General features: G+C 37.2%; 4 protein-coding genes across 8 annotated transcripts; 1 reads left to right on the top strand and 3 right to left on the bottom strand.

Moving 5' to 3' along the window:
* Positions 1 to 7785: 7785 nt before the first annotated feature.
* On the bottom strand, positions 7786 to 9979 carry LOC122529271 (IQ and ubiquitin-like domain-containing protein). The gene is made up of 2 exons (XM_043655217.1): positions 9645 to 9979; positions 7786 to 9040 (listed from the first exon to the last, which is right to left on the bottom strand). The coding sequence occupies exons 1-2, from the start codon at positions 9977 to 9979 to the stop codon at positions 7786 to 7788; spliced, it is 1590 nt and encodes a 529-aa protein (XP_043511152.1).
* A 4588-nt stretch (positions 9980 to 14567) lies between these two features.
* LOC122529245 (IQ and ubiquitin-like domain-containing protein) lies at positions 14568 to 16711 on the bottom strand. The gene is made up of 6 exons (XM_043655141.1): positions 16488 to 16711; positions 16108 to 16335; positions 15492 to 16036; positions 15191 to 15391; positions 14730 to 15108; positions 14568 to 14673 (listed from the first exon to the last, which is right to left on the bottom strand). The coding sequence occupies exons 1-6, from the start codon at positions 16709 to 16711 to the stop codon at positions 14568 to 14570; spliced, it is 1683 nt and encodes a 560-aa protein (XP_043511076.1).
* A 207-nt stretch (positions 16712 to 16918) lies between these two features.
* LOC122529208 (N-alpha-acetyltransferase 35, NatC auxiliary subunit) lies at positions 16919 to 21089 on the bottom strand. 2 transcript variants are annotated; one of them, XM_043655048.1, is made up of 11 exons: positions 21050 to 21089; positions 20806 to 20896; positions 20563 to 20624; positions 19752 to 20287; positions 19476 to 19668; positions 19234 to 19415; positions 18833 to 19165; positions 18360 to 18752; positions 18109 to 18282; positions 17926 to 18042; positions 16919 to 17835 (listed from the first exon to the last, which is right to left on the bottom strand). In XM_043655048.1, exons 1-11 carry the CDS (start codon positions 21072 to 21074, stop codon positions 17695 to 17697), a joined length of 2247 nt encoding a protein of 748 aa, XP_043510983.1. In that variant the 5' UTR covers positions 21075 to 21089; the 3' UTR covers positions 16919 to 17694. The 2 variants fall into 2 exon arrangements, with proteins under 2 accessions (XP_043510983.1, XP_043510985.1); XM_043655050.1 differs by having other exon boundaries at positions 17926 to 18036.
* Positions 21090 to 21915: 826 nt separating this feature from the next.
* LOC122529210 (endoplasmic reticulum junction formation protein lunapark-A) lies at positions 21916 to 25302 on the top strand. 4 transcript variants are annotated; one of them, XM_043655054.1, is made up of 10 exons: positions 21916 to 22241; positions 23144 to 23185; positions 23259 to 23446; positions 23530 to 23716; positions 23817 to 23828; positions 23988 to 24207; positions 24420 to 24581; positions 24675 to 24860; positions 24927 to 25010; positions 25091 to 25302. In XM_043655054.1, the coding sequence occupies exons 1-10, from the start codon at positions 22215 to 22217 to the stop codon at positions 25210 to 25212; spliced, it is 1230 nt and encodes a 409-aa protein (XP_043510989.1). In that variant the 5' UTR covers positions 21916 to 22214; the 3' UTR covers positions 25213 to 25302. The 4 variants fall into 4 exon arrangements, with proteins under 4 accessions (XP_043510989.1, XP_043510987.1, XP_043510988.1 ...); XM_043655052.1 differs by having other exon boundaries at positions 23988 to 24243; positions 25091 to 25301; XM_043655053.1 differs by having other exon boundaries at positions 21918 to 22241; positions 23988 to 24243; positions 25100 to 25299.
* Positions 25303 to 25774: the final 472 nt, after the last annotated feature.

Below are 25774 nucleotides of genomic sequence, written 5' to 3'. Positions count from 1 at the left end.
GGTCCGCGAACCAGTTGCCAGCGCAAGGGTTTGAAACTGCCGGGGGGGAAAAAAAAAAAGAAGAAGAAGAAGAAAGAAAGAAAGATTTAAAGCGCGTTTTCAGCAAAAATACCTCGCGTTGGCGCTGATTCTGGTAAACAGGAAAACGCGTGAACGCGAGAATTTCGATGAGATTTCGCCACGCTCCGCGAGAGAGTTCAGCCGCCTTTCCGTGTAATATCCGGCCGAAGTTTCGCCGAAACGCTTAATAATTTCGCGATAGCGCATCGCGATGTGTCGGCCAGCGACGACGGTCGAGAAGTTTTCGCCCCACCGGTAATGCATACCGGGGAAGCAAAGAAGCCGCGGGGAAACTTTCCTGCCCGGCGATTGCCCCGGAGAACAATTTTTATCCCGCGTCTCTCCGGCTGCGGGACACGGTCTGCTCGGTCTCCAGCCACATAAATTATCAACAGTTTCGTACGTATAATCTGTTTACAAGGCTGGCTCGCCTTGTACCGGTAACGACCGGCATTTTTAAACCGTCTCCAGCCGGTTCTTTGTCTCCTGTCCCGCGTTTCGAACGCTCGCAGCGATCTCCGGGCACGATAAAGGACGACACGAGTCGAACAACGCCCAGTGGCTCTCGATGGCCACCGGTTAGATCAGCGACGTTGCCGTTAATTACTGTGCGCAAGTTCGCAAAATATACTGTCACCTACAGTGGGGTGCAAAATTGAGAAAAATATTTTTTATTGTTAAACAAAGTATAAAAACATGAAAATAAACTTGACTGATCTGATTCTTTTATAGTTTTAGAAAACTGAAGCTATTTTTGTAACTTTTAAAACTAGGTTTCTTCCTGATTGAAAAAAATTAATAAACATAGATTCATATATACGCATATGCACATATATATTGTGGGGGTGTAGAACGGGAGATGGTGTTGGCCCATTGCACAAACTTTCGGGGATTATGAATCAATGTATGTATAAAGAACATTTGCCAAATTGTATGCAAGATATGCCCTTCGCTAGAAGAAATCGTTTTTCAACATGATCCGGACCCGAAACATACAGCGAAAAGTGTAACTAATTAGCTGACTATTCAACCATTTTCGATCTTAGATTGACCTGCACGAAGCCCCAATCTAAACCCCATCGAAAATCTATGGGGTATATTGAAAAAAAAATTCACGCATACAAATCTCCTAGCTCAGTAATGGAACTACATGTTCGTGTTATAAAACAGTGGAATCAAATGCCATCTGATTTCTGCTCAAGACTGTTTGAAAGTATGCCAAGACGTATTAGAGCTATTATCTAAGCAAATGATTTATGGACAAAATATTAAGGTATGATGAAGCTTGTAAATCTGACTATGAAAAAATTCTGGTGCAAAATTGATTCTACGTTTTTTAATTTTTTCAGCCAGGAAGAAAGTTAAAAGTTAAAAAATAGCTTCAGTTTCCTAAAACTATAAAGAATCAGATCAAGTCAAGTTTATTTTCACGTTTTTATACTTTATTTAACAATAAGAAATATTCTTCTGAAAAATTTTTGTTCTCGATTTTGTATGTATAAACAGTCGGACGCTGAAAGTTGTTGAATTCGCGACGTTTCAATTTTACAAGGCCAAGTGACAGGTGATCGATTGCCCGACGGATTGATTTATTCTTGTCAATTCATCTCGACGAGGAAAGCGCGGGAAATTCGTAAGGAGGATGCGATATCGCGAAAATTAATTTTCCTCCACGATGAGGAAGGTTAATGGTTTGATAAAGCGTTCCTCAAGAAGAGCTAATTACAGCCCGAAGCTACGAAGGTGCAAAAACGGACGCGGGGTGTTTAATGAACAACGAACAATCCAGAAAAGCTATTTATTAAGCAGGGAAATGAGCGTCAAAATTATTTACGTCTCGAGATCTACGCGATACCCGGTTTATTGTTCCGCGGCGGTGTGTATATTCGTGAGTGATGAATCGACTTTGCAATTGCAATGCAGCCAACCGTTCCTGCCCTTCTCTGCCAGATTGCAAGTTGATTTAATTCGCGTTGAACGTTGTTTCCATGCCTCATCGAGATGTTCTCGCATGAAGAAGGGACGTTAAACGTATCACGAACGTATCTCCACCCTGCTCGTGCGAGTCGACGAGAGGAAACGTAACGAAGGGTGCGGTTTAACCCCTCTTGAAATCGAGATTTGACAAAGCACCGGGGTTTCCTTGGTCCCACGAGGTCCGACAGCGCTGTCGTCAGAAGCAGCAGACACTTCACAGCTATCCTCTTAGTTAGCTGCAAAATTAATCGATGATAGTCTCGCGTAACGATACACGGTAATCGACCGCCATCAAATATTCAGTAAACCGAGCCTTTTGCGCCGCGAGGATGAATTTCTGGGTAGATCGGTGTCGTGGGATTTCTGTGCTATCGAACGTTTATCGAGAAGGGTGAATCGAGCGAGATGTTTTGATAAACAACTGTTCGCTTATTAATAGCATGATGTATTTAACGGATCGGCGCTGCTCGACAAGAGATTTAAGCAGGACACTTGAAGATCAGGCTGGAAACGAAATTCAGTGAATCTTCGACAGATATTTCGAAATTATTTAGAAAAGATGTTTTCGCATAAGATCCTGATAATTCCAAAGAGAAACAGGGACCTGTCATTTTCACAGACTTAGCCGGTTCCACCGCTAAAAACCTGGGCTTTCAACGAAAAGCAGTCTTTAGCAGCGAGAACATCCGCACTTTTCCTACCTCGCGGCAGAGCCACGAACCATCCTTAGACTCCGCGGACAGGGCTTACGTTGATTCCACGACGTTCCCATTTCACGTGATTTTTCGACGCTGATTCCCCCTGAGAGCTCTTACACCAGCCGGCACGGCGACGACGACGACGACGAGGTACGCGACGGTCTCCTGCAAGCCTGCAACAGTCGCGAACGATTATCGATCACCATCGAGAGGCGACCGGGAGTATAGATTAGTTTGAAACTCGAATCAATTACACGGAGGACGAGGAGGAGGCGGCGGCTCGGTCGGCCAGCCAAGCTCGGTACACCAAATCTAATTAGTAATGCCGATTTAGCAAACCCTAATTGCGCGCCAACATATCACCCGCAATTTATGCGACGCCCGTGTTATGAATCACTCCCGGTCTGACCCTCCTCTCTCCTCCCTCCCTCCCTCCCACCCTTGGTGTTTTCCTGTCGGCTTGCAAACCGACAACCCTTTCGCTCGCGCGTGTGCACGTTACCTGCGTGCAAGCGCGCCGCCTTTCTCTACGCCGCCGATTTCATATCAATTTCCATACTTATCGCGGCGGCATCGTGACCGCGACTGCACCGCGCTGCGAAATCTCTCGCTGATGGCGTTGGAAGCTGTCGCCGCGCCGATTCGATTAATGCTTCGCATTTCAAGCATGCTGATGCCTGGTATCGTTCGCCTGTGATCCGTTCTCTCGCGATCACGCAGCTCCCGGCAAATGATTAAACTGCATCGCGATCGGGGGAGGGGAATTGCCTCTTGCGGCGGATTCTCTGCGTTTGTGCATTTTCCGGGTTGTTTCCCTGTTGACAACGAGCGAATCATTTCAGAAATATCTTGCTGTTAAATTTTTCGTTGTCATTTTTTTTTTTTTTCTCGCCTAAATGCCAATTTTGCAACTGGCGTAGCAGATACGGTTACTGCTACGTGGTTTGCTTGCACTGCCTGTCGATGTTTATGTATCGTAGCTATGATATCTTTCACTTTGAAATTTATATATTTCTAATTGTTTTTTTTTATCTTTAAGATAAATTCTACTGTTCGAGTTACATTCTACCTTTCACTCTTTCCCATCTGTTTCGTTAAAAAGACTTGTACATCGCCAAAAATGCAAAAAATGTATGAACAATATTCTTAAAACATAAATTTATGTAAAAGAAAAATATTCGTGAAAAATCTGAGCGTCAAGAGGTTAACCCGTACTATCAGGGAAGCAATTCTATTAATTCTGTCCAATTCGTCGTCAAATAACGTGCGAGCCTTCCATCAACGGCCAACGTCCGATGAAGCGTCCGATGGCACAGGTGTTCCGTCGGGCAAACAAATTAATCGTTAAAATCGAATGCGTACGATCAGCGGGCGAAACTAACTCGTCGAAACGAACTGTCATTACCTCAGTCTATTAACACGACCACGCAAACCTTTTAATACCGGCGTTGATTTTCCAATCGTTTTGTTCCACGGTTATAAAAGTCATTAAGCTGTGTATCGAAAAACGGTATTGTAAACGGTTTGAAATTTGCGGGGCTGATGGCACGAGAGAAAGCCGACCGCCAGTCAGAAAAATTTGATCGAAATCTTCATCGAATTTTCCTCCTCCGAGGAGAAAACGATCGCGGGTAGCCCATTTGAACTACAAAATCCTTCGAATTGCGCTCCAACAATTTAGAAATTAACGATCGTCGACCGTATCATTCTAATAACGATCATCATTACACCGGGCCGGTGTTATTATGAAAATTACAGCCCACGATGACCGTTCTATCGTCGACAATTAAATCGCGAGTAATCAAGTTACTTGCACGCGAAACAGGGAAACAACAATCGCCGGGCACGCGGTGGTGCCGGTTAATTTATTTCAATTTATTTGCCAGACGTAATAATCGAGCGGACATCGGAGTCGATCGACTTGCACAGTTACCTGGCGATCGAATGTTAAACGGTCGGCGGTCCACTGACAAATTCAAATTGATGACTGTAACAGGGGCCATTTTTCGGTTTATTAACTTTCGTCGGTTGTTTAATTGAAAGAAGTGATTAATCGACGGCGAAAGCTATCGACGTACGGTTACTGGCAGAAAATGTTGAAAATTTGCTCGTGACTTGGCCACGTGTAATCGAATCCGCGTGTGTAGCTACGTATCGATTTGTCGCGTTATTGGCAGAACGAGGACCGAGACTTCCAATCGGAATAAAGAGGTATAGGGATAGAGGGAGGGGCGGGAGGGGGGAGGTAGGAAAAAAGGATTAAAATTAATCGTTACCGCAACCCAATTTCGGTTTATTAATTTCCTTTCACTAGCCGCTATCCGAGAGAGATGATTAATCGTTTTCCATTCGATGGCTAATTAATTGAAAGCTTTAATCTATCGGTGTCGTGTATCTCGTCGTTAAACGCGTCTCGTTATACGTTAAACCTAGATTGTTATTGCAAATTAGACGATTTATCGACTGAACGTACACCTCCTCGTTGCCTTCGTGCGCGTCGATCGCGATCGAGTCGATCAAAATTACGGATTACCCTCGGCGCCCCCTCCCCTCTCTCACTTAGACCGTCGTTTCCGCGCTGGAAACGAAGAAACAATGAAAGTAACGATAAAAGTTAACGATTCGATTAGATCCGAGAATCGGAACTGTGCCAGGCCGGCTGATTAAATCGCGAACAGACTGAAGTTTGCGTTTGGTAATTGCAAAATGACTTCGTCCCGGCTCTCTCCGCCCGTCTCGACTTCGCGTAATTAGTCGCCCCCGCCGAGTGTCGATAATTCAGTTTCTCGGCTCTTTTAAAATGCCGCCATTTTATCGCAATAGACTCGCTCGGCGCCCAGTTTCCTCCCCCATTCGTTCGACGAATAATATTATTATTTGTAGAAAATCGATGACAATATCTTCCAATTCTTCCGGCGAACACGATGGAATACGCTTTCGATGGAGGAGGGGGAAGGGCAAATCGTGGAAAATACCACTCCGCTTCTCCGGAGAGCTGCCATAATTTCGAATAATCGAAAAGTTCGCCGGCGAAGGGGAAGGGAAGTTCTGGCAACTCAATTCGCCTGGGCGATTCTTCGCCGAACGATTCGTGGCCGGCTCCACGCTTCAGCCGTGAAGGAACTGGCTGCTTGTTTATGCATTCGCAACGCGAATGGGAGCTACGATGTCTGCGCGATGGCATCCGGTCCCGTTGGAATCCACGCGTACGATTAATTCGTTCAAAGACGAGAACGTTGATCCGAAGGAAAAATGGGAGGGATGGCCGACGTTATAACGTCGCCTCCACTTTCACGAGCACGGGGCTAAAACTTTCACGAGCATCGTTGCAAAGTGACAGGAAGTAATTTCGTAGTTTGCAACATTGCTGCAGATCGCTCCAGAGCGTTTCCAGTTGTTCCCGCGAGTTCTCAAACAGTTTCAACAACGTTGAAAAGGACGTTTAATGGAAATTCGTAGAACATTGCGTTGTTCCTCGATCGTCGCTCCTTCTTTGTCTTTTTTTTTTTTTTTTCTTTTTCTCCGGCGGCGGAACGCGCCAAACACACGATTATGATTCTACGTGAGCCGTGTGTGCGGTCCGAGTTTGACGTAGTCTCTCGTCTCATATATCTAACGCGCGCATATCGCGTTGAGCGTATAATCGTCTTACATTAAACTGGGTGTCTGACCACACGCGGTCGTAAACTACTTAACCGCGCGCCTACAGTAGACGCGGCGACATTATCTACGACCGACTCGCTATAACGTTCCCGTTGTTACCTGTTGTCGCACAAATTACTGCAAATGCTTCCGCCCGAAGTAACTTCGAATTTCAATTACATTCGACGTTATTTACAAATAACACTCCAACCTTGGAGCAACGAACAATCGGTATTTAATCGTCGTGCGCGATCAACTTCTCGGACGAGCGATTGACAAACGATCGTAGAAATAACTAGATTAATGCAGCAGATGGATAATTATCAGAATATTCGGGAATTGTTGCGTAAGCGTGGTATCAACCATAGAACTGCAGTCAATTCGGTCACTTTGACGCGAGCCGGCACGACAATGCATCTGAAATTTATGTCACCCATTGGCTTAGCGACTGTTTGACCAACGATGAGCAACGGCTAATTTCGTTAGACGTTCGTGCACGGTTCAAAAGGCTTCCTCAGTGAATATATTCATTGGACAAACTGTGTGCGACATAGCGTTTCTTATTAATATCGGGAGGCCAGTCGTCGTAAAAGGAATAAGGACGACGTTTCGTATCTTCCGTTTCGATTAATTCTAATCTAAACCAATCTTGAACGTTTTTGTTGAAAGATTGAAATCAGCAGGAAATCCCGCTCTGCTGGGACTGCAAATTGAAATCTCAAATGGAAAACACTCGCGTGGACGCGGGTTTTAAATGTAAACCACGGAACGACGCTGTTCACCGCGAAATAAAAGTTGGCATACTTGCGCCAGGCGACTATTTCGTTGCACTTTATTATGTTTCCTTTTTTTCTTTTTTTTTTTTAACTTTAACGATACGTGTACATTTTCTTTTACTTCCCCTCCATAAAGCTGGACGACCGCTTAATGTACGGAAGATATTTAGGACTTTCCGCGCGCGAAGAACGAAATTACAGAGACAGATTGCAGGATTGTTGAAAAAGAAACGCGCGAGAGAAAGCTCGTTCAAAGCAAGAACCGTCGCGCGTCAAACGCAATTTCAACTTTAAGCTCTCTCGTAATTCAAAATCTAATGCTTTTGAAATGATTGTATCTTGATTATTCGTCCAACAAAATTACGTGCAACAGTTGTTTTACTTAAAGCCAGAAATTATTATTTAAATCGTATTTAAAATACTTCAAAATACTTCATTGTATCCAAGATACTTCACACGCTACAAACAAAGTACTCGTTTAGCGCTCTTATCAAATGGTATTAAACTTTCCTTTCTCCGTTCCGTTATTTTTTTATTTCAAGTCGAAGGAACCGTATCCACAACTCACCAATTAACTTTAGTTGATGATTTGGTTTGGAACCCCGCGATGAAGAATAACAAAACAGCGGTGTTTAACAGCGCTGTTTATCCCGGCGATGGGTCTTGAATTCAGCCACAGGCTCGAAGCGAAGTTTCGCCTGAAGATTCTTCGTGCGGAACTTTTGTAGTATCATCGGGCCGTAAAACTTATCGGGGTCGAGTATCTTTCGATGAAACGAGGCTTCCGTCGCAGTTAACAAGAGACAATTCCACGGTGACCACTCCTCGCCGTTTCGAAATCTCGCGAGTCTCAACTCCTCCAGGTTATCGTTGTCAGAGACGGCCGATTTCCCGTGCCAAATGTCGTTCACCAGATGGTAAACGATTTTCGCGTCGATGACAAACGCCGGGCTCGTGTAGCAACGGGCTCTAGCCTCGCGACGTCTGACGTCGCGAAGAAGCGCTCGATAGGGCTCGTAGACGAGCCGAGGCGCCGCTCGAGCTCTCACGTAGAGACAGTAATTGCACGAAGATGAACGGAAGCGTTCCTCGCGTGGAAATTTCTCGACGGGCAATAGCCTGCCGCAGCTCCTGCAGATGGTTTTACAACCAGACCGGAATCCACTCTGGACCATCCTGGAATTCTCCCGCTCGAGGTTACTCAAGGACACCCTTGCCAGCCTCAAAAATGCCATCCTCAGTCCACTCCTCAGCCAATTCAACTTACTCCCCTCCACGTTGCAAGCCAGCAGATCTATCTCCTGGTTCAACAAACGTATCAGTTCGTCGGATTCCCTGCACGTATGAGGCTCGACGTCTTCCCTCAATTTGGACAACGTGTCAATTCGTTCCTTCGCCGTCGTGTCTACCCTCGACAACTGCTCGAACGTGTCCCTGAAGGATCTAGCGCGTTGTACAAGCGGCGTGATCACAACGGTCGACTCCCCGCGACGATCATTTCGCCAGATGACAGGCTTGCATAACTCGTCCAAGAATCTCCTGTACGATTTCTCCTTAATCGCGTATTTGACGGTGGTTTTCGTGGAATCGATGGCTCGCAGCAGCTCGACTTCTTTCGACAAGATTAGACTGCACAACGCGATCCTCGACGACCGGAACAACTGTTCGCTCGCACTCTTCGTCTCGTGGATACGCCAGCGGTCCAGTAGATTGTACAGCAACTCGAACTCCGCCCGAGTATTCGGCGACGTGCGGTTTAGTATCACGAAATCCCGGCTGCGATAGGATCTCGCTACAGGCGCTGGCTGTATTTGCTGCCGGTTCGTGTTCTTAGCACAGGCTGAAACGCCGCCCGACGAGATCGTGGTTTGCCGGCCGCGGTGAGCTCTGCGGGCAACGTCCAATAGACGTTTGAACAGGTGTTCCTCAGGAGATTTTGTTCGTCGCCGGGAGTTTACGCCACGAAGTTGCGATACACCGGCCCGGTGTATACGAGGATGTGTTCTTCGTGGACAGGTTCGATTCGGGAGAATCCAAAGGATTTTGGGGAGCCAGACGGTTTGGGCAAAGTTCGTGGATCGAGGGCTGTAGGGCTGTTGGCGCTAAGCGCGCCAAGTGCCAAAGTGGTACTTCGAAGGTAGTATCGTAAAACCGATGCAAATTGATCGAAGCAATAATAGAAGGGGATTGGAGAGGTTTAAAATTTCTCTCGTATCACGTTAAATTGTCGTAGGTCGCGCGAGAAAGTTTCGGAACAGAGAAATTCTGTGCCCCTGTGCCAGTTTCCCTTTGACCTACTTATGCAACGCGGACAAATTGCGTAACATCGAGTTTTAACTCTCTCCTCGTAACCGATGCCAGGACGATTAATTAATAAAAGCGTCGTGCTCGTCTGTCTCAACTCTAGTCACCAAGAGTATGGGGGGAAAAAACCTCTCCATTCCTCCGTTATCCGAATAGCTATCGTAACTTTCGTCATTTGTTACTTCACCTGTAAAACCTCTGTATCTTTACGACGCTCTCTAGAATCTTCCCATCCGAAGGATCCTCGACTCTTGATTCCCTCTCGTTCGAGGTCTCCTTGAGTCTCTGTTTCTTGAAGTTTCTAAAACTCTGTACGACTCCGTCAACGTTGGAACACGTCTGCACTCCAACGTCACGCTCCGTATTCGTAAACTTGTCGATCGTGAAATTCGTCTGTGCTTTTTGGTCGTTTTCGCGATTGTTTTTGCCAGTCTGCGTGCACGCATTTCGATAAATGGCTCCAGTGAGTTTGTTCCTCCAACCCACCAAGTGTGATCCTGCTTCAGCCTCTGGGGTCTCCATTTGAACTTTGGTTGGTTGTCATCGGTGATACAGCGACACGGTTCATTGGACTAACTACGGAGGGGAAAAAGATAACCGGCGGCTGAAAGCTAGCCTCGGGATAATGGTAATGCGGGCAATAAAGGAAATTACTATGCCAAGGTTTAAAGAAATCACCCAGAGGATTGCATCGCCCGCTCTTTTACAATTCGCCAAACGAGCGTTGTCGGACACCACGACAGGAGAAGCGACTCGAAATTGACTACGCAGATTTAGATAATCGTCCAAGTTGTTTTCGCGAACCGCGTGTCTTCTTACCTCCGCCCTTGTTTTGCACGATAACTATCGTCTAGCTTTTACATTCCTCGATCCTCGTCTCCTCGGAATAATCACCGTTTGTAAGCTTCTTCTCAATTTTAGAGCTAGAGACTGAGAACTTTGGCGAAGGATCCTATCTCTTGTTGTGTTCTTTGACGAGTGATAAGTGAAACCATTGTTACCTAGAAAAAGATACGAGATCAATTATTATAAAATAGTACGAGTATCTTTGTCTCGCTTTTCCTAGAAGTTTTCCACTGATCCCAGGAATGTCAAGAGATTCTTGATTTCTTCATTTTGTCCTCTTTTCTTCAACGTGGAATCATTGTTATCTGAAAAGAGTAACAGTAAAGATATCGGTTCAATCATAAAATTCATGATTGAAAGATCTTCATCTTTAAGTCGCAGCGACGTGTACTCCAATTTCGGTTGCTGTAACTGAGCCTAATCGTAGGATTTACGAATAGGATACACGAAATCCATAATTTAGCAAATGCAATTCGGAATTGTCGGTTACAAGTGCATGGCAAACCAAAGGTCATGTGATGCTGCGTAAACAACGAACAGTGACATTAGAGGCCACGTGGCGCATTGTAAACATAACCACGTGCCATTAGCAGGCCTGTAGCGTAATGTAAATGCACCGGTGTGACATTAGAAATCACGAAGCGCAAACAGCTCTCTGGTGAACCTGGCAGCCCCATAAAGTACTATAAACACGATCGGGCGCCCTATTAAAGCCAGTTTAAACATCCTAACTTTATTGCTTTCGATCGACGGCTATGTACAAAATTTAATTAATGCTGTGAAAAAATTTGACAGAGTTGCGAGCAAATGGTACAATTTTCAAGTTGTACAGCTTCGTTGTGACAACGTCTTCGTCAAAGAAATGGTAAGCATGCTTCAAGCAGCACGGTTGTTTCATTTGTATTTAATTTTTTGAAAGGAATGAAAAACCTTGTTTCCCATTAAGGAATGAAAGGATAATATTCCGTGGCAAGAATAGCTTCCAAGCCATTAGCAAGTTTTGAACATCGTGGTCGGATGTGCTTTCTTGCCTGTTAGTTTTCGGCCTGTAATGGCCCGATAAAAAAATCATAAGCGTGCAAACCTAGGTAACTATGGTAATTGCGCCAAGCAAACGGCGTAAATATTACAGCGTCAATCATCGACGCATGGCGTGTATCGCGTCATAAATTTAGCCATAAATGCGGTTGTTATCGGTGATCGCTTAGTGTAGCATAAATTTCACCGTGAACGAATATGTACTGGCACAAATTCGATCATAAATAAGTGTATTGCCAACGTAAATTTCACTGCGAATAAGTTGATCGATTAGAAAACCGTCGACGAAAGCGCAAACGTATGTAACTCGCGAGGTTCGTCAATATATTACGCGCGATTGGTCAATTAAAACCATAATTAAACCGATGATTTATTTATAAAAATTTAAGCTCTTAGATTGAAGAAATAAATACTAAAAGAACAAATTTCCATTCATTGAATATATTTTATATTTTTGAGTATGAAAATTACTTGAGGAGAAAAATTTAATTTTTTTCTTTCTCACGAATAAAGAAAAATAAAGGAGGATATTTCAATGTATAATGCTTTGACGGTTTTTCAAATTATAAACGTAAGATGATACTTAATTTCTTTTACTATCCTGTCGAAAGTCGGCTAGAGTTTTAGCGTCCGCGAGAAAGAGAGGAATGCATCCTTCAAGATTTTATGGCTGATGGAATATATAATTATTCCGGTGTGCAAGGAAATGCACGGACGAGAATGCGGAGAACCGTAAAACTTGTGCACCAGCGCGCGTTGCACGGTCGATACATTAAATGCATCACGTGTAATTCACTCTTTCAAACAAGAAAAACACACATGCATACGCGTAGTTTATTTCTAGTTTTTTTTTTTTTTTTTTTTTTTTTTTTTTTTTTTGCTCTCCTTATTTCGTCCAACAAAATTTTAACTGAGCCATTACAAAGTGTTAGATCGTTTCTCTATCAGTCCTTATTCTACTTTTTCGTCTCCTTTTCATTTCACTCGCGGAATCTTTTGAAAATCCTGAAATGAAATGACGTTCAAGAAAAAGAACAAATTTAATTTGAAAGTTGATTCAATTCTACGTACATGTGATTGTAACGCGATATAGATTTTCGATTGGACGAGCTGTAATTTAATTAGCATTCGTAAAACGTGGAATAACGCGAAGAATTCATTTTGCACGTGTAAACTGGCTCACCTGCCCCGTGAGCTAAGTGTTTACATTTTGCTTATTAAACGTTCGTGGCCGACTGAACACAGAAATTTAATTTCTGTTTAATTGGATCGCCAGCAGCTGACTACATTTGCACACGAAACATTCATGATTCTGCGAGAAGACGACGAAGTCAAAAATGCATGAATCGCAGCAGTCAAGCAAATGCTAGTAAACATCTTCTTCCGATTATTTTTTTTGTCTCCCGAATTTTGTTCCTTCTTTCTCATCTTTTCTCCAATTTATCAAAATACCGAATTACAATGTACTCTTTGTCGACTTGCTTGTTCGTTGCAAATTCATTTATTTTCGTCGTCTTCCCGACTTGTATCTATTTCAAGAAAATGTCTGGAAAACGTTAACTTCTCTCCGTGTGAAAATTTCGAGCCAAGCAGAAACGTCTGAAAGTATTTCAAGATTGTGAGACCACCAGAGGAAAACTTCCCGTGAATTATTGCGCACGATTTTTCAAAATTTTTCAAGAGAAGCAACGCGCTCGCCTGCGTTATGAATTATTTAACGAAAAAACGAAAACAAGGGTTGCTAAGATACGACACGAACGCAAAAATATTCCAGTAAATCGACCAAAGTGGTGAAGAAATGCAAAAAGGGAATCGCCAATGTAACCGCCTCGTCTAGCTGCGAGCACGCCCGCCCTCGATCCCCGAGTGGATGGTTTTTCATCCCTCTATCGGGATTAACGTTCCTTTTTCCTTCTCGAAATCAAATATAAATAATTCTAAAATAATATTCCAGTACTCAGAAACGAGCGCTGAAATTTCGTTGAAATTTTAAAAGAGTCCCGCATCGACAATGAAACAATATTAATGAGCCAAATCGAACGATGAACACACTTTATAAGTTTAGGAAAAATATTAAAAAAACATAAATATCGTGGAAATATTATTGAATATCTCGATTATTTCAACACTGATGGAAAAAATTGGTAGCAACAAAAGGCGAAAATAAACGAAGCGAATACAAATAAGTAGCAGAAATGATAATTAAAGTCCGGGTTCCACTGGTAATACCAATCGAAAAATGGAGAAATCGATTCGCAAATGTAATTGCAACACGCTGCAATTATCTCAGAGCGCGTGTGTAACAAACGATACTTCCCATTAAAATCAACGTATGATAAATCAGTAATCAATTTTTTAAATTAGCTTCATTGCATATAGACGCATTACAGAAACGTATTTGACTAACTCGTGACGTGCGAATTTTGAAAAATTTTAAAGCGAATGCGTGCAATTCATAAAGAACTGAAGCTTCTTTTCAACCGAACTGATATTGATGTAATCGTAAAGGTTATTACACAACGTTCTAATTTACTTACTTCGTTCTCCTTGTTTTATACGTATAAATTTACCATCTATTCACTAACTATTTATCAGATGCATCTGATCTCGAGATTATTCATCGTTCGTTTTGTCGTGATTTGTCGTCGTCGCCGAGAAATTTATCGTCGTTCGTCCCGTTCAGCAATAAATTGGCCAACGACGCAAAGTGTTGCGACGCGTACACTAACGACCAAGAGGCGAAACGACGGCAGTAGCAACGGCGTGCCTTGAAATAACGCGTGCTATTAGATTTATCGAAACGACATCGTATCACAGGAAAAGAAACGAGAAACCAGTTCCGGAAACTGTCAGACAGAAAGGAAAGAACGGTGCTTTTAATGCGCCGCAATCCATATAAGAGACTTCTGCACCACCTGAAAGGTCAAAGCCTTAAATCCAGCGTTGCCAATGGCAACTTGCTTGGTCGATTGGTCAAAAGCACTTTCTACTCCATTATTTTCCGATTTTATATATCTCATATGCCAAAAATCCTATTGATCGCGTTCTTGCGCCAAATGCAACAAATGAAATTTAAATGAAGATCGTCAATCTTGTACAAAAAGAAAGAGGTAATTATTCTTTGTAAGAACGAATTGAATGCATTCAAGTAGAAAGTGACATTGTAATTTGAAAGAATAAAATATTTACGAATAAGTAAATAGAAAATTATGCAAGGCAAGATGCATCACGTGAAGAGGTAATCATCCACTTTGATCGCTGGTTTGTATATCGCTTTGTCCTCAACTTTATGAAACTTTTCTCGAAACTCCTTCTCGAACTGTCTCAGATGCCTGCAATGAATTCAATCAATACGTTATTTTACTCTCGAAACTGTATGCGTACGTACTTAAATTGGTTTTTCGCCAACTGATGAAACAACAGGATCTTCTCGATAAGTGGCTTCGAATATACGTCCGCGAGATTCTTGATCCTGCAATGAACGTCAGCCTCCTCCTCGGTCAAAAGCATGCAATTCCACGGTGACCATTCCTCGTTCACGTCGTATCGAACGATTCGCAATAGAAACAGATCTCTGTTTTCGCTAACGACCGACTGGCCATGCCAAATATTGTTCACCAAATGGTACATGTCCTGCTTTTGCATCATAAACGCAATGGCCGAGGGCGATCTTCTTTTTATTTCCTCGCGGCGCACACAGTCTAATAGAAATACGCAAGGATCGTAGTTCACATGTCTGATATTTCGTTCACGCAGCCAAGTACACCCTTAAACCAGTAAAAGAAGATTTAAGACACGTTGTTTCATTTGAATATTTCGATAAAAATGCCAAACTAGATCAATCAGTACCAACGCAAGTAGATAGCCTTTTCATCCTTCCGTGAGTAGTGAATCGACGAATAGGAAGCAATTTCAAACAACTGTGACATAATTTCGTCATAGGTTCAATCGGTTCTCGCAATTTTTCATCGTCTACGTTCTTACAAAAGTCTCTATCGTTGTTCGCGCAACAGCACGAGTGTGATGTCCGTAAAAACTTCAAGTAACTGTCTACATCGTCAAAGAGAAGAAAGGAAGAAGTTTTATTAGCAATTCTTCTGCCAACTTGCAGCGTCCAAGCCAAAATCTCCTATATTATGTTTTTTCTTACAAACTATCCTTTCCCGGAAGTAGCCCAGCGACATGCCTTTCATCTCTCTTGCCAAGTAGGTCAGCTCCTCGTCCAATAATCGTATCAGATGAAACGCAGACACGCAGTTGTGCATCGCCAATGATTTCTTCAGCATCGTGAGCATCTCTATACGTTCCCCGCGAGTGACATTATAATTCATTAACGAATCGTAAATCATCTTCAATTCCCTTGCCTTCTGGTTTCGCATCGTGTCCATTTTCAATAGCTTGTTCTTGTAACCATTCCACAAAATAGGCTTACAATTCACCGTAACAAATTTCACGAGTTTCTGCTTCCTGTAGCTTTTTCTCAACGCCTGTCTTTTCTCGTCGATTACGTTCAACATTTCTATGGTTTTCTCCAAGGTTCTACAATTTTCTGCGCATCTCGCGGGTCTAAAGAAACGTAGCTTCGCACATTCGAGGTGATCGCGTCTCCATTTTTCGACCAAATCATATAGCAAATCGAAATCTAGCCGAGTTTTGGGATTGATTCTTCGAAGGATCTCCTGTTGATGCCTCTTCCTGAAACGTGAATCGAACAAATACACTTTCGAGCAATTGAATGCATTTTATATGTTTTAGATGTTACATACCTGTATAACATTATCTTTTCTGCTTCGTACAACTTACAGCCTTTGACCAACTCTCGATATTGCCTCGCGTATTCTTTGATATACTTCAGTAATTTGTATACTCTATAGTTCCTTTGGATAATTCGTGCCTTTCCGTCGTAATCCAATCGTTTCATCATTTCTTCGTATGTTTCATAGGGTTTTGATGTTATATATTTGTCCGATTCACTCGATATAAAACAATCTGATCTAAACGAAAAAAAAAAAAATATAAATTAATGAAGAAGAATGATAAAAGCAATTTACGATTAACAAAACAAAATTCGTAGGTGGACAAATGATCCGTAATACTAAAATTGCAAGGATCTTTTTTAATCTAAATACAAGAAAACCATGTGTACCGCCACATTTGTGTTGGATGATCGCATGGTGTTTGCGTACATACATCTGACCAAGAAATATATTGCACTTCTTTGCTGCACTTTTCTATATCTGGCTTTTTTGGTGGGTCTGTTTGCGATTCGGCATTTAAATACTCTGTTTGGGTAAATTTGTGCTTCCATCCTCCCAAATAAGGTTTCTTTATTCTTCGATCTTCCACTTCCATGGAACCACAGCAAACCATTTTGAAAGTTTTTACATATTAATAAATCAGAATGTTTTAAATAAAAAATATTCGCATAATTGTAACAATTTGGTTTGAGGCAATAATAGGTTAAGCATTGAACATAGGTTCAAATTAAACAAATCTTGTATTCATTTTTTTATTAATTTACATATATATATATATGTATAACATAATGTATAATGTCATTTATTAAATATACAACTATTTCAGATTATCATTTTTATTAGACATACATCACTTTCTCACATAAATTTTGTAATTTACAAGTATTTTATCTTTCAATCATTAATTTTACATGGAAATTCAATGTTTCAGTTTAGTGTTGCAATATTCTTTTGTTTCTATACAATACAGAATTTAATAATATATAAATCATGTTTTCCTAAAATGTATGGAATATAATATTTGTAGACATAAACAACTTAGATCTCGTTTGATTAATGAACTTACGAATTATTATAAAAAAGATTGTTATCAGAACGTGTATTACATAGCTGAAGCTTGCAATATATATTCAAAATGTTGCAGACGTCACTAACAAGAACTGTTAACAATTTCATTGATAAGATGTGTTACTATACAACATTTCGAGACTATACATCCTATACTTCTGTTATTTACATTTCATAATGATCTGTAAATTTCACAAACCTCATCTTCAAACGATCGTCGCATTCACTCTTAACATCCACATGAACTTACTTAAAGCATACGATTTATGATAAACTATATACAAATATAATTTTCATTTTTTATAGAAATTTATGCACAAAATATGTACGATAAATAATATATATCTGTACAATGAAGGATGTACTGTTAATAAAAGAAAAAAAGAGAGATTGTATTAAACATTGAAGATTGTATTAGACAAAAAAAAGATATCCAAAGTCAACAACACAAAAATATTTTTTGCACGTTTAAAGCTAGAATAAATAATATGTAATTTATAATATGAAATCATGGCCATTGCAAATAATTTAGATCAATTTTATCAATGGGAAATGTTGATGACATGAGAAATCAAATACTGGAGGTTCTTTGGAATCCTTTTTATGCCCATCAGCGAGTAACTTTAGAACCACAAAATTTGTTTTCGCCACTTTCAATAAATCATTGATCTGTAAATTAAACGATAAAATGTGTAAGACATGTTTAATAGAAACATAGAAATCAAAAGTATTTATTAAGTATTATTTAAAAATATTTACCTCATTCACAGTACTAGCGTTCGGTAAATAAAGAGACAATGCTCGTTCTAACATATTTCTAGCTTGATGAAAATGACGGCAACCGGCTAAGTACAGCATTTCACTAGTAACCTTTTCCTAGGAAAATAGAAGTTAAGAAAAAATGCTGCTAAAAGAAAAGAAAAAGGGGATCACTATACTCACGTTTCTTTTATGCATCTGTGCATTTGTCATATCTAGGAATTCTTGATAATGTACCGGAGGTGGAGTCAGTAACGAAGAAAACGGCAATAACCTGTGTTCATATCGAACTCGTTCTGAATCAAATGGCGACTCAGGAAGTAATATTTTACCATCCATACGGAAACCAACTAAAGCCTTTGAAATAAATTTTATATATGAAATAAAATCATTTTAGAAATAATTTTTTACAAGAAACCAAAGATATCATTTACTTTGTAATACCCTCCACATATATTTTGCATTGCTTGATACATTAATATTTCTAAATTATATGGCCTTGATGTTGATTTTTTCTTCTTATTTCTCGCACTTTTCTTACTGCCTCTACCTTTATGTGTATCATTATGTACATCTTGTTCCATTAAGAATGTATTGGCCCTTGTAATAGCTGATACAAGCCATCCATAGAGAAATTCATATAGGTACCAGAATATATAGTGATATTCATGCACCGAATATAATTCCAATTCAAAGCCACTTAACAAATACATGACCATAACTCGTAACGTATGATACAAAATCCACGTCCCAAAACAAGCTAAATGTGATCTAGGTGTATCACTTTTCAGTGACAAGGCATGTAAGAATCCATCAACTCTTTCAGCCTGCCAAAATTACAAATATATGTCAGTTTGAAGTTATAAAATGTTCAAATATAAAATATAAATTAATCTTTAGAACTTACTTCATCCTGTAATATCGCAAAATCGTCTAATAAGTGTGCTAATTTATCTCTCTGTCTTGCCCTATTATGGCCAGTAAGTTGTAGTAAACTACCAAAGAGGCCTACACAATGAGATAAGAAACTATCAACATATTCCTTAGCTTGATGATTTTGGAGTAACGTGCTCTTTGGCATTAGTACTGGAGGCGCTATGAAATTCCGCGCTGCATCTTTCAAAACATCAGCAAAATTTTGGACACCAAATACCCGATTTGTTGTAGGTAAATAAACTATTTGCAACATTGATCGGGATAATATACATGGACTTTGTCGTGAAAATTCTAAAAAAAAGTCCTAAAAAGAAATCAGTGTACTTGGAATTTATATCAAAAATTTCTAGTAACCTATAGATTTTTTCTTACCAGAGCTGCATGAAACCCATTCTGATTAGTGATCATAGTAACTGTTCGAAATCTATTCAACAACTCATCTAAATACTTTAAAGCTTCTATTCTTGGTTTTATTTTTGTATACCGTGGAAATGTTGGTGGTAATAATCTTTGATTTACCATAGGGTCAAACCCCATAATATTTGGATAATTTGCTACAATCATTACATAATACTTGATTTATACAGGTAAGCCATGAATTTTGAAAAACTTACATATTTCATCAGCTTTCTCTCCACTGTTTACTGTTTTAATCATTATTTGAATCATGTAAGAACATCTTGATAACAATGTATGACACTCATTTAAATTTTGTTGCAGTTGTTCTTTTTTTCCCATTAATGATAAAATTTGATAAAATATCTTAGTAAATCTAATTCTGGCATAGAGTGCTAATCTATCACCATACTGAAAGAAATAATAATGATTTCAATAATTTATATCTTTAATCGTTTTAAAAAAATCCAACATATTTTTAAACATACACCTACTTCTTTCTCAGATACTACATGAATTGGTTTTATTCTACTTTTCCTAGGTAATTCATCTTCTACTTCTTTCAACATGGATATGATTTTTTGTTCTGTAATATCCTGTTGCAATCTATAACCATAAGTGACACTCTGGAAATCTTCTTCCTCAAAAACTAATGCTTTATTTATGCAATCTTTAATTATTTCAATTATCTTATATACAGCATAACAAAAGGTTCTCAGAGGTTTATCCACTATTAGACTGGGCTGATGAAGATATAAGTTAGTGAAAACCGTTTGGGCCAAACTGTGACCTTCAAGCCAAGACACTATGCACGCATAAGTTGAATCTATTATTCCTATAACTTCTGACTGAGTCAAATTGTCCAATTTCAATAGACAAGAGTCAACAGCTTGTGTAAAAGTACATGGTTTGTTGTTGCCTCTATTACATAGCATGCCAACATCCATTTTTGGATCCATCATTTCAATTGCAGACATGGCTTCAAATAATCCAAACAATTCATCTCGCAACAGTTCACCCAATTCCAGCTCTAAATAAACATAACAATAAAATATTTTCCATTGTATAAAATATTATTTTAGTCAATCATTATAAGTCAGAGTTCCAGTAAATAATGATACTTGAATGCCAACAATATTTTATTAAACAAAAGTATAAGATTATTTGAATAAAACGAGTTATATGCAAATTAAAATTAAATCGTCTCAATTACAATAAGACAAAAAATATAAGGGAGGAAAAAGAAATAAAAAGAGAACTTGCAAAGCAAGCATTTCCAAAGAAAATAAGTTTTTAAATAAGCACCTGTAATGGCATCGAAAAATTCTTGGGTAATATCCACCCAATTGTAAGTAACTTGGTCGAATCTGTAATGTAAATAGATGTAAAAATTAAAAAATATCACCGAAAGTTACATATTATGTTATACGTTAGGTTATTTTTCCAAAGCTTAATTGTAAACTTAATATTCTTATTTCAATATTTTCATGTAATTACAAGTTGATTATCAGTGATTTTTCATATTATACTTAATCTATCACAACTCACTGTGATTCTTTATCTTCGCCCATGTCAACCAAATTCTGTTCTTCTACCATGGTCGCCATTCTTACGGACTGACCTGTCACATTTAACGGCACTGCCAACAGTAGAAGACTATATCAAAAGTTAACCCCGGCTTCCTTATGTTATGTCAAAGCAGTCATTCACAGAATATTTAGATTATTGAAAACGTCTAAAACCATGAATTATTTTACATTTATCAGTTAAAATATATTTAAAAGAGTCATACCTAGATATACAATGAAAAATACCATTCAGATAAAATGGTTTTAAGAACACTTATATTCAAATATATTTTAAATTTATGACAATTTCGGTTGACCAAAGCGACCTTCACAAAATCAAAGTTATGATAGTAAATTAATGTTTCTCCTTGTATTTATTTACTTTAATTAATTTTATTCCAAATGGATGATAACGTATGGAGAAATAAAATTCAATATGTTTTAAATATATTCTCTGGCAATTTATGCGAATACTGATATATTATTTTCAGAAACTTTTACATGAACTAAAAATATTTTGACAAATGCAACTCGAATTACAACAATTTCATATCTTGTTACGATCAATGAGACCTGATTTGGAAAAGATTATAGACAATTTTACTTCGTTAAAGAATAAATAATTTTTGATTAAATTTTAGTAAATGAAAATATTTCTTCTATGTGAATGATTAAAATTCATTTAAAGTAATTTTAATATAAATATTTATATTAAAGTAATTTAATTTTATATATATATATGTCAAAATCTATATCATATTCTATGATTTTGGTCTTATAGATAGTCCTTGGACAAAAATAATTGTTAAAGTAACAAGTATGGTTAGTGCTGTATAATGCTATAAAAAGTTTATTCGCTGTTACCGTCGAAATATTGTCATTGTACAAAATTTTCTTGTTAACACAAAATTCCAAATTTTACGGAATCTACGAATTCAATTAATTATAAATTTTTATAGGCTACAATAAGTTAAATTTAATTTCTTTATTTAAGTAGGCCATTAGTGTCGTTTTTAACATCACAATATTAAAGTCCCTAGGGTGATATTGCTCTGAATGAGTTACATAAGAACTACCCTTAACAATCTTTTTGCATTTTCTACAGGTGTGTTACATATTTCAGCGTAGTCGTGCATTTTCTGCTGAATTATACAGCATACATATTCTAGGCATATATATGTACCTGTATACATATATATTATGTTAAATACGTATGTATCTTCGCTTACGAGCCAGCATTGGCTTGATTCCAAGAATATTTTACAAATTTTGAGTTGCTCGAAGTTTGCTCAATAAAAAAAAAAAAAAGAAAAAAAAGAAAAAATTGCATGAATCTCTTACATTTGATCTATTTTATCTTTGACAAGAATTCATTAAAATTTGGACATCATGGGGATTATATTATCAAGATTTCGTGTAAGTCACAATTAGTGCATAAATAATATTAATACTGTATTACTAAATAATATTAATACTGTAAGGTTAAAACTCTGTCGTACTATATATATATATATATATTTTTACTACGCATTTGAGAATAATTTAGATATTATAATATTTTTTGATAAATGTTAGCTTCTAACACATAATATATTTTTTTATATTTAAATATGACGGAATGAAGCATTTCTTCATATGTGATAAAATTTTTAGGTTAGGCGCGAAAATAAGAAAGTTTTGAACAGTTTATTAAAAAATAACACACACACACATATATATATATATTATTAACCAACATGTATTATTTAAATATATTATTTTACTAATACAAACCCTTAAACATTTATAACCTTTAATTTTTGTAGTTCAGCTTAAAATATCAAATGATTAATTAACATTGGCTTGTAATTTATGCATAACTCTCGTAGAATACGAAATCATTATTCAATGATATAAAATTCAAATGATTTTAGTTTTACTATTCTGAACCAAAAAAACACATATTGTCTGTAATTATTTTTTAAAGTATTATGAAATCCTCAAAAAATGTATCATTTATTTTATATTGTATAACAAAATTACATAATACTACATAAAAGTAGTAATATTATAAAACTTGAAATATAAATTATAATTTAATGTGTTTTATGTGTACTTATTTATAAACTTTCACATTAATTATTCATTGCATGAGTATGCTTTGTTCATAATGCTGAATTAATTTGAATTTAGTAATAGAACTTTGGTTTCTTTTAAAATACATTTATATATAAATAAGTGCATTGAAAAAAGGGGAAGAAGAATATTATACATAAAAATATTCTTGTTTTTATTAGTAATGTATTTAGGTTAAAACATAAGTTATTTTTATATTTCAGAGAAAGAAAACAACAATTGAAATTTTGGAGGATCTTGATTCGGTAAATTATTTACATATACATTTTCACATATATTTATATGAATAATTTATGTTAGAAATTTCTTTTTTGACAGAAAATTAAAGAGATAGAAAGATATGGATATAGTACGGAACAAAGACATAAAAAAATTGTTGGAACTCTTATATTGTATAGTGTAATACTTTATATCATAACAGCATTCATTTTTTATTTCTATTTCTTCCCTGCATCACTATATGACCAAATATTCTATATCATTCCGCTGTTAATTTTTCCAATTTTGTAAGTAATTTGATATTGCATTCTTTTATTAAATTATTATTGTTTGTATATAATTATTGTAATGATACATCTTATTGTCACAGAATATTGCTTACAAAAAAGATGGTAACATGGTATTATAAATGTAAAATTTCTAAAAATCAAGACAAATTAAGTACTATGCAATCTGAGAAAAAAAAAATTTTAGATGAAGTTACAGAGACTGAAACATATAAAAAAGCTAAAGAAATTCTGTTAAAGTTTGCTCCTGATCAATTAAGAATGACGCCAGTAAGTAGATCTATGATGTAATAATTTTTTTTTATTTTAATTACACAGTATTTTTTTATTCATATTTTTTTAAAATTGAATTATTTTTTTCATTTTTCAGTTGTCCCCACAGGTTTGTATCTTGCACAATAAAATATGAAGAAATAATTTAAATAATCCGTTTTTTCTTAATAATAAAATATTAGAGAAAAATTTGAACAGAAAAAAGATTTTAAAATTTTGGTAAAAACTTTTAGTAAAAAATTTTAGTAAAAAAAAACTTTTATTTTAGCCAATTTTTAAAGTGTCATCATCAACAGAAACTCCTCAACGAACTAGTACACCTCACCATATAATATCTCCAGTATCTCCTCCTGGAGAACTGAGAAAACGTATAGTAACAAATCAGTATCAACCACTGAATGTACAAAGTGGTGTACTTGCTAACACTGGCCTTGTCCCAGTTGGCAGAGCTCCCACTCAAAATCCATCAAATACTTCATTTCAGAGTGGTATTAGATCAGTTAATACTCCATTCAGGGATTATCGTTAGTATTTTTGCTACTACTAATTTTCATTTCTTTATTTAATTCATATATTACATATTTTATTATTAATTTAATAATAAAAAGTCTAATACTTTGTTATTAAAGTTTTATTGAAGAAATAAATATAGGAGACACATACAAAAAAATAAATTAAGGAATTAATAAATGTATCATAGGAACTCCTTTACCACGTCCAGTATTACCGCGGCAAAGGACTTATTTGGATCGGTTGATTGACTATCTCGTCGGAGATGGTCCATCGAATCGATATGCTTTAGTATGCCGAAATTGTGAATCACACAATGGAATGGCTCTCAAAGAGGAATTTGAATATTTTGGTAAACATTTGTCTTAATCTGCCAAAAAGAGTTAAGTATAAAGATTTAATTATGATACTAAATATTCAAAATATATGTATTTTTATTTTGTAGGATTCAGATGTTGTTATTGCAACTTTTGGAATCGTGCGAGGAAACAGAAACCATCTGCTCCAAAACTAATGTATAATGTTGGGCATAATAGTCCATCTTTAAATACTTCTGAATATTTATCACCTGATACAAATACAGAGCATTTGAAAGATAGACAAACGGAATCAATAAGTGCATCAGATTCAGGTTTGAAACATAAATTATTTAGCAGTTAAGAAAACAATTGAAATCAATTCAAAATAAAATTTTTAGATTCAGAGATTGAAATGGTTGAACGACCGACAGAAGTTTTGGAAGAGACTGAACATGTTACGGAATCAGTTAGAAATGCATGTGGTAAATAATATTACTGTTAATCACTTATTTTAATACTTTTTTAATATTGTAAATAATGAATATTATTTTAATATTATAAATAATTACAGTCCTTCATGAACCAGGTAGTGTAGAACAGGATAATATTGAACCCGAAAAGAAAGAAGTTCATAACTGTGAAGAGAGCGCTGAAGAAATGGATATCGATGAATCTTCGTCTTAAAAATATTATTTATTTTTAAATAATTTGTAACTTTTTGTTACGAAATGTTAGATGTTAACAAAATATATTTTAATGTAATTTACGACATAAAACTTTATTAAATCTTGATTTTTGGATTCATGAAAAATTCTCCTTATGTTTATACTTATTTTGTACTCCTCATTATTTAAAATATTAAAACATTTATGTTATTAAGGCTTTTCAAAGTTTTGGAGAGGAAAGAACAATCCATTAAAGAATGGAATATGGATAATTTTTCTAAAGTACTTTTTTCCTCTTTTTTTTTTTTTCTTTTTTTTCTTTTTTTAAATTAAGGACCATATTGACGAGATGCATAGAACGAAGAACAATCTTGCAGTATAGAATTCGAATCCCTGCTATCACTCCTGAAATTTTTATGTATTGCATAGACTTAAATTATAAATTTAAAAATAAAGAAAAGTTTAGTTGAAAAACAAAATAAGTGTATCGGCGGGAAGCAGAGAATGACTTTGGACAGAAAATTACTAAAATAGTTACTAAAAGAGAATAAAAGCACTAAACTATATGTTTTTATATTAAA

The sequence above is a fragment of the Frieseomelitta varia genome, unplaced genomic scaffold (assembly GCF_011392965.1).
Source record: "Frieseomelitta varia isolate USP_RPSP 00005682 unplaced genomic scaffold, Fvar_1.2 scaffold_281, whole genome shotgun sequence".
Lineage (NCBI taxonomy): Eukaryota > Metazoa > Arthropoda > Insecta > Hymenoptera > Apidae > Frieseomelitta > Frieseomelitta varia.
The sequence above is the reverse complement of the archived record's forward strand: the minus strand, read 5'-3'. Positions and strand labels throughout refer to the sequence as shown.

Coding starts and splice junctions, on each gene's coding strand:
- LOC122529245 (XM_043655141.1), bottom strand. CDS start 16,711: ATGGTTTGCTGTGGTTCCATGGAAGTGGAAGATCGAAGAATAAAGAAA. Junction 16,037..16,107: donor GAAAAGATAATGTTATACAG/GTATGTAACATC, acceptor TTCACGTTTCAG/GAAGAGGCATCAACAGGAGA. Junction 14,674..14,729: donor TTGGCGAAAAACCAATTTAA/GTACGTACGCAT, acceptor AATTCATTGCAG/GCATCTGAGACAGTTCGAGA.
- LOC122529208 (XM_043655048.1), bottom strand. CDS start 21,074: ATGGTATTTTTCATTGTATATCTAG. Junction 18,043..18,108: donor CACAGATGCATAAAAGAAAC/GTGAGTATAGTG, acceptor CTATTTTCCTAG/GAAAAGGTTACTAGTGAAAT. Junction 17,836..17,925: donor ACGCTAGTACTGTGAATGAG/GTAAATATTTTT, acceptor TTTAATTTACAG/ATCAATGATTTATTGAAAGT.
- LOC122529210 (XM_043655052.1), top strand. CDS start 22,215: ATGGGGATTATATTATCAAGATTTCGT. Junction 23,186..23,258: donor TTTTGGAGGATCTTGATTCG/GTAAATTATTTA, acceptor CTTTTTTGACAG/AAAATTAAAGAGATAGAAAG. Junction 24,582..24,674: donor AGAGGAATTTGAATATTTTG/GTAAACATTTGT, acceptor TTTATTTTGTAG/GATTCAGATGTTGTTATTGC.
- LOC122529271 (XM_043655217.1), bottom strand. CDS start 9,979: ATGGAGACCCCAGAGGCTGAAGCAGGATCACACTTGGTGGGTTGGAGG. Junction 9,041..9,644: donor AAGATACAGAGGTTTTACAG/GTGAAGTAACAA, acceptor CGTTGCCCGCAG/AGCTCACCGCGGCCGGCAAA.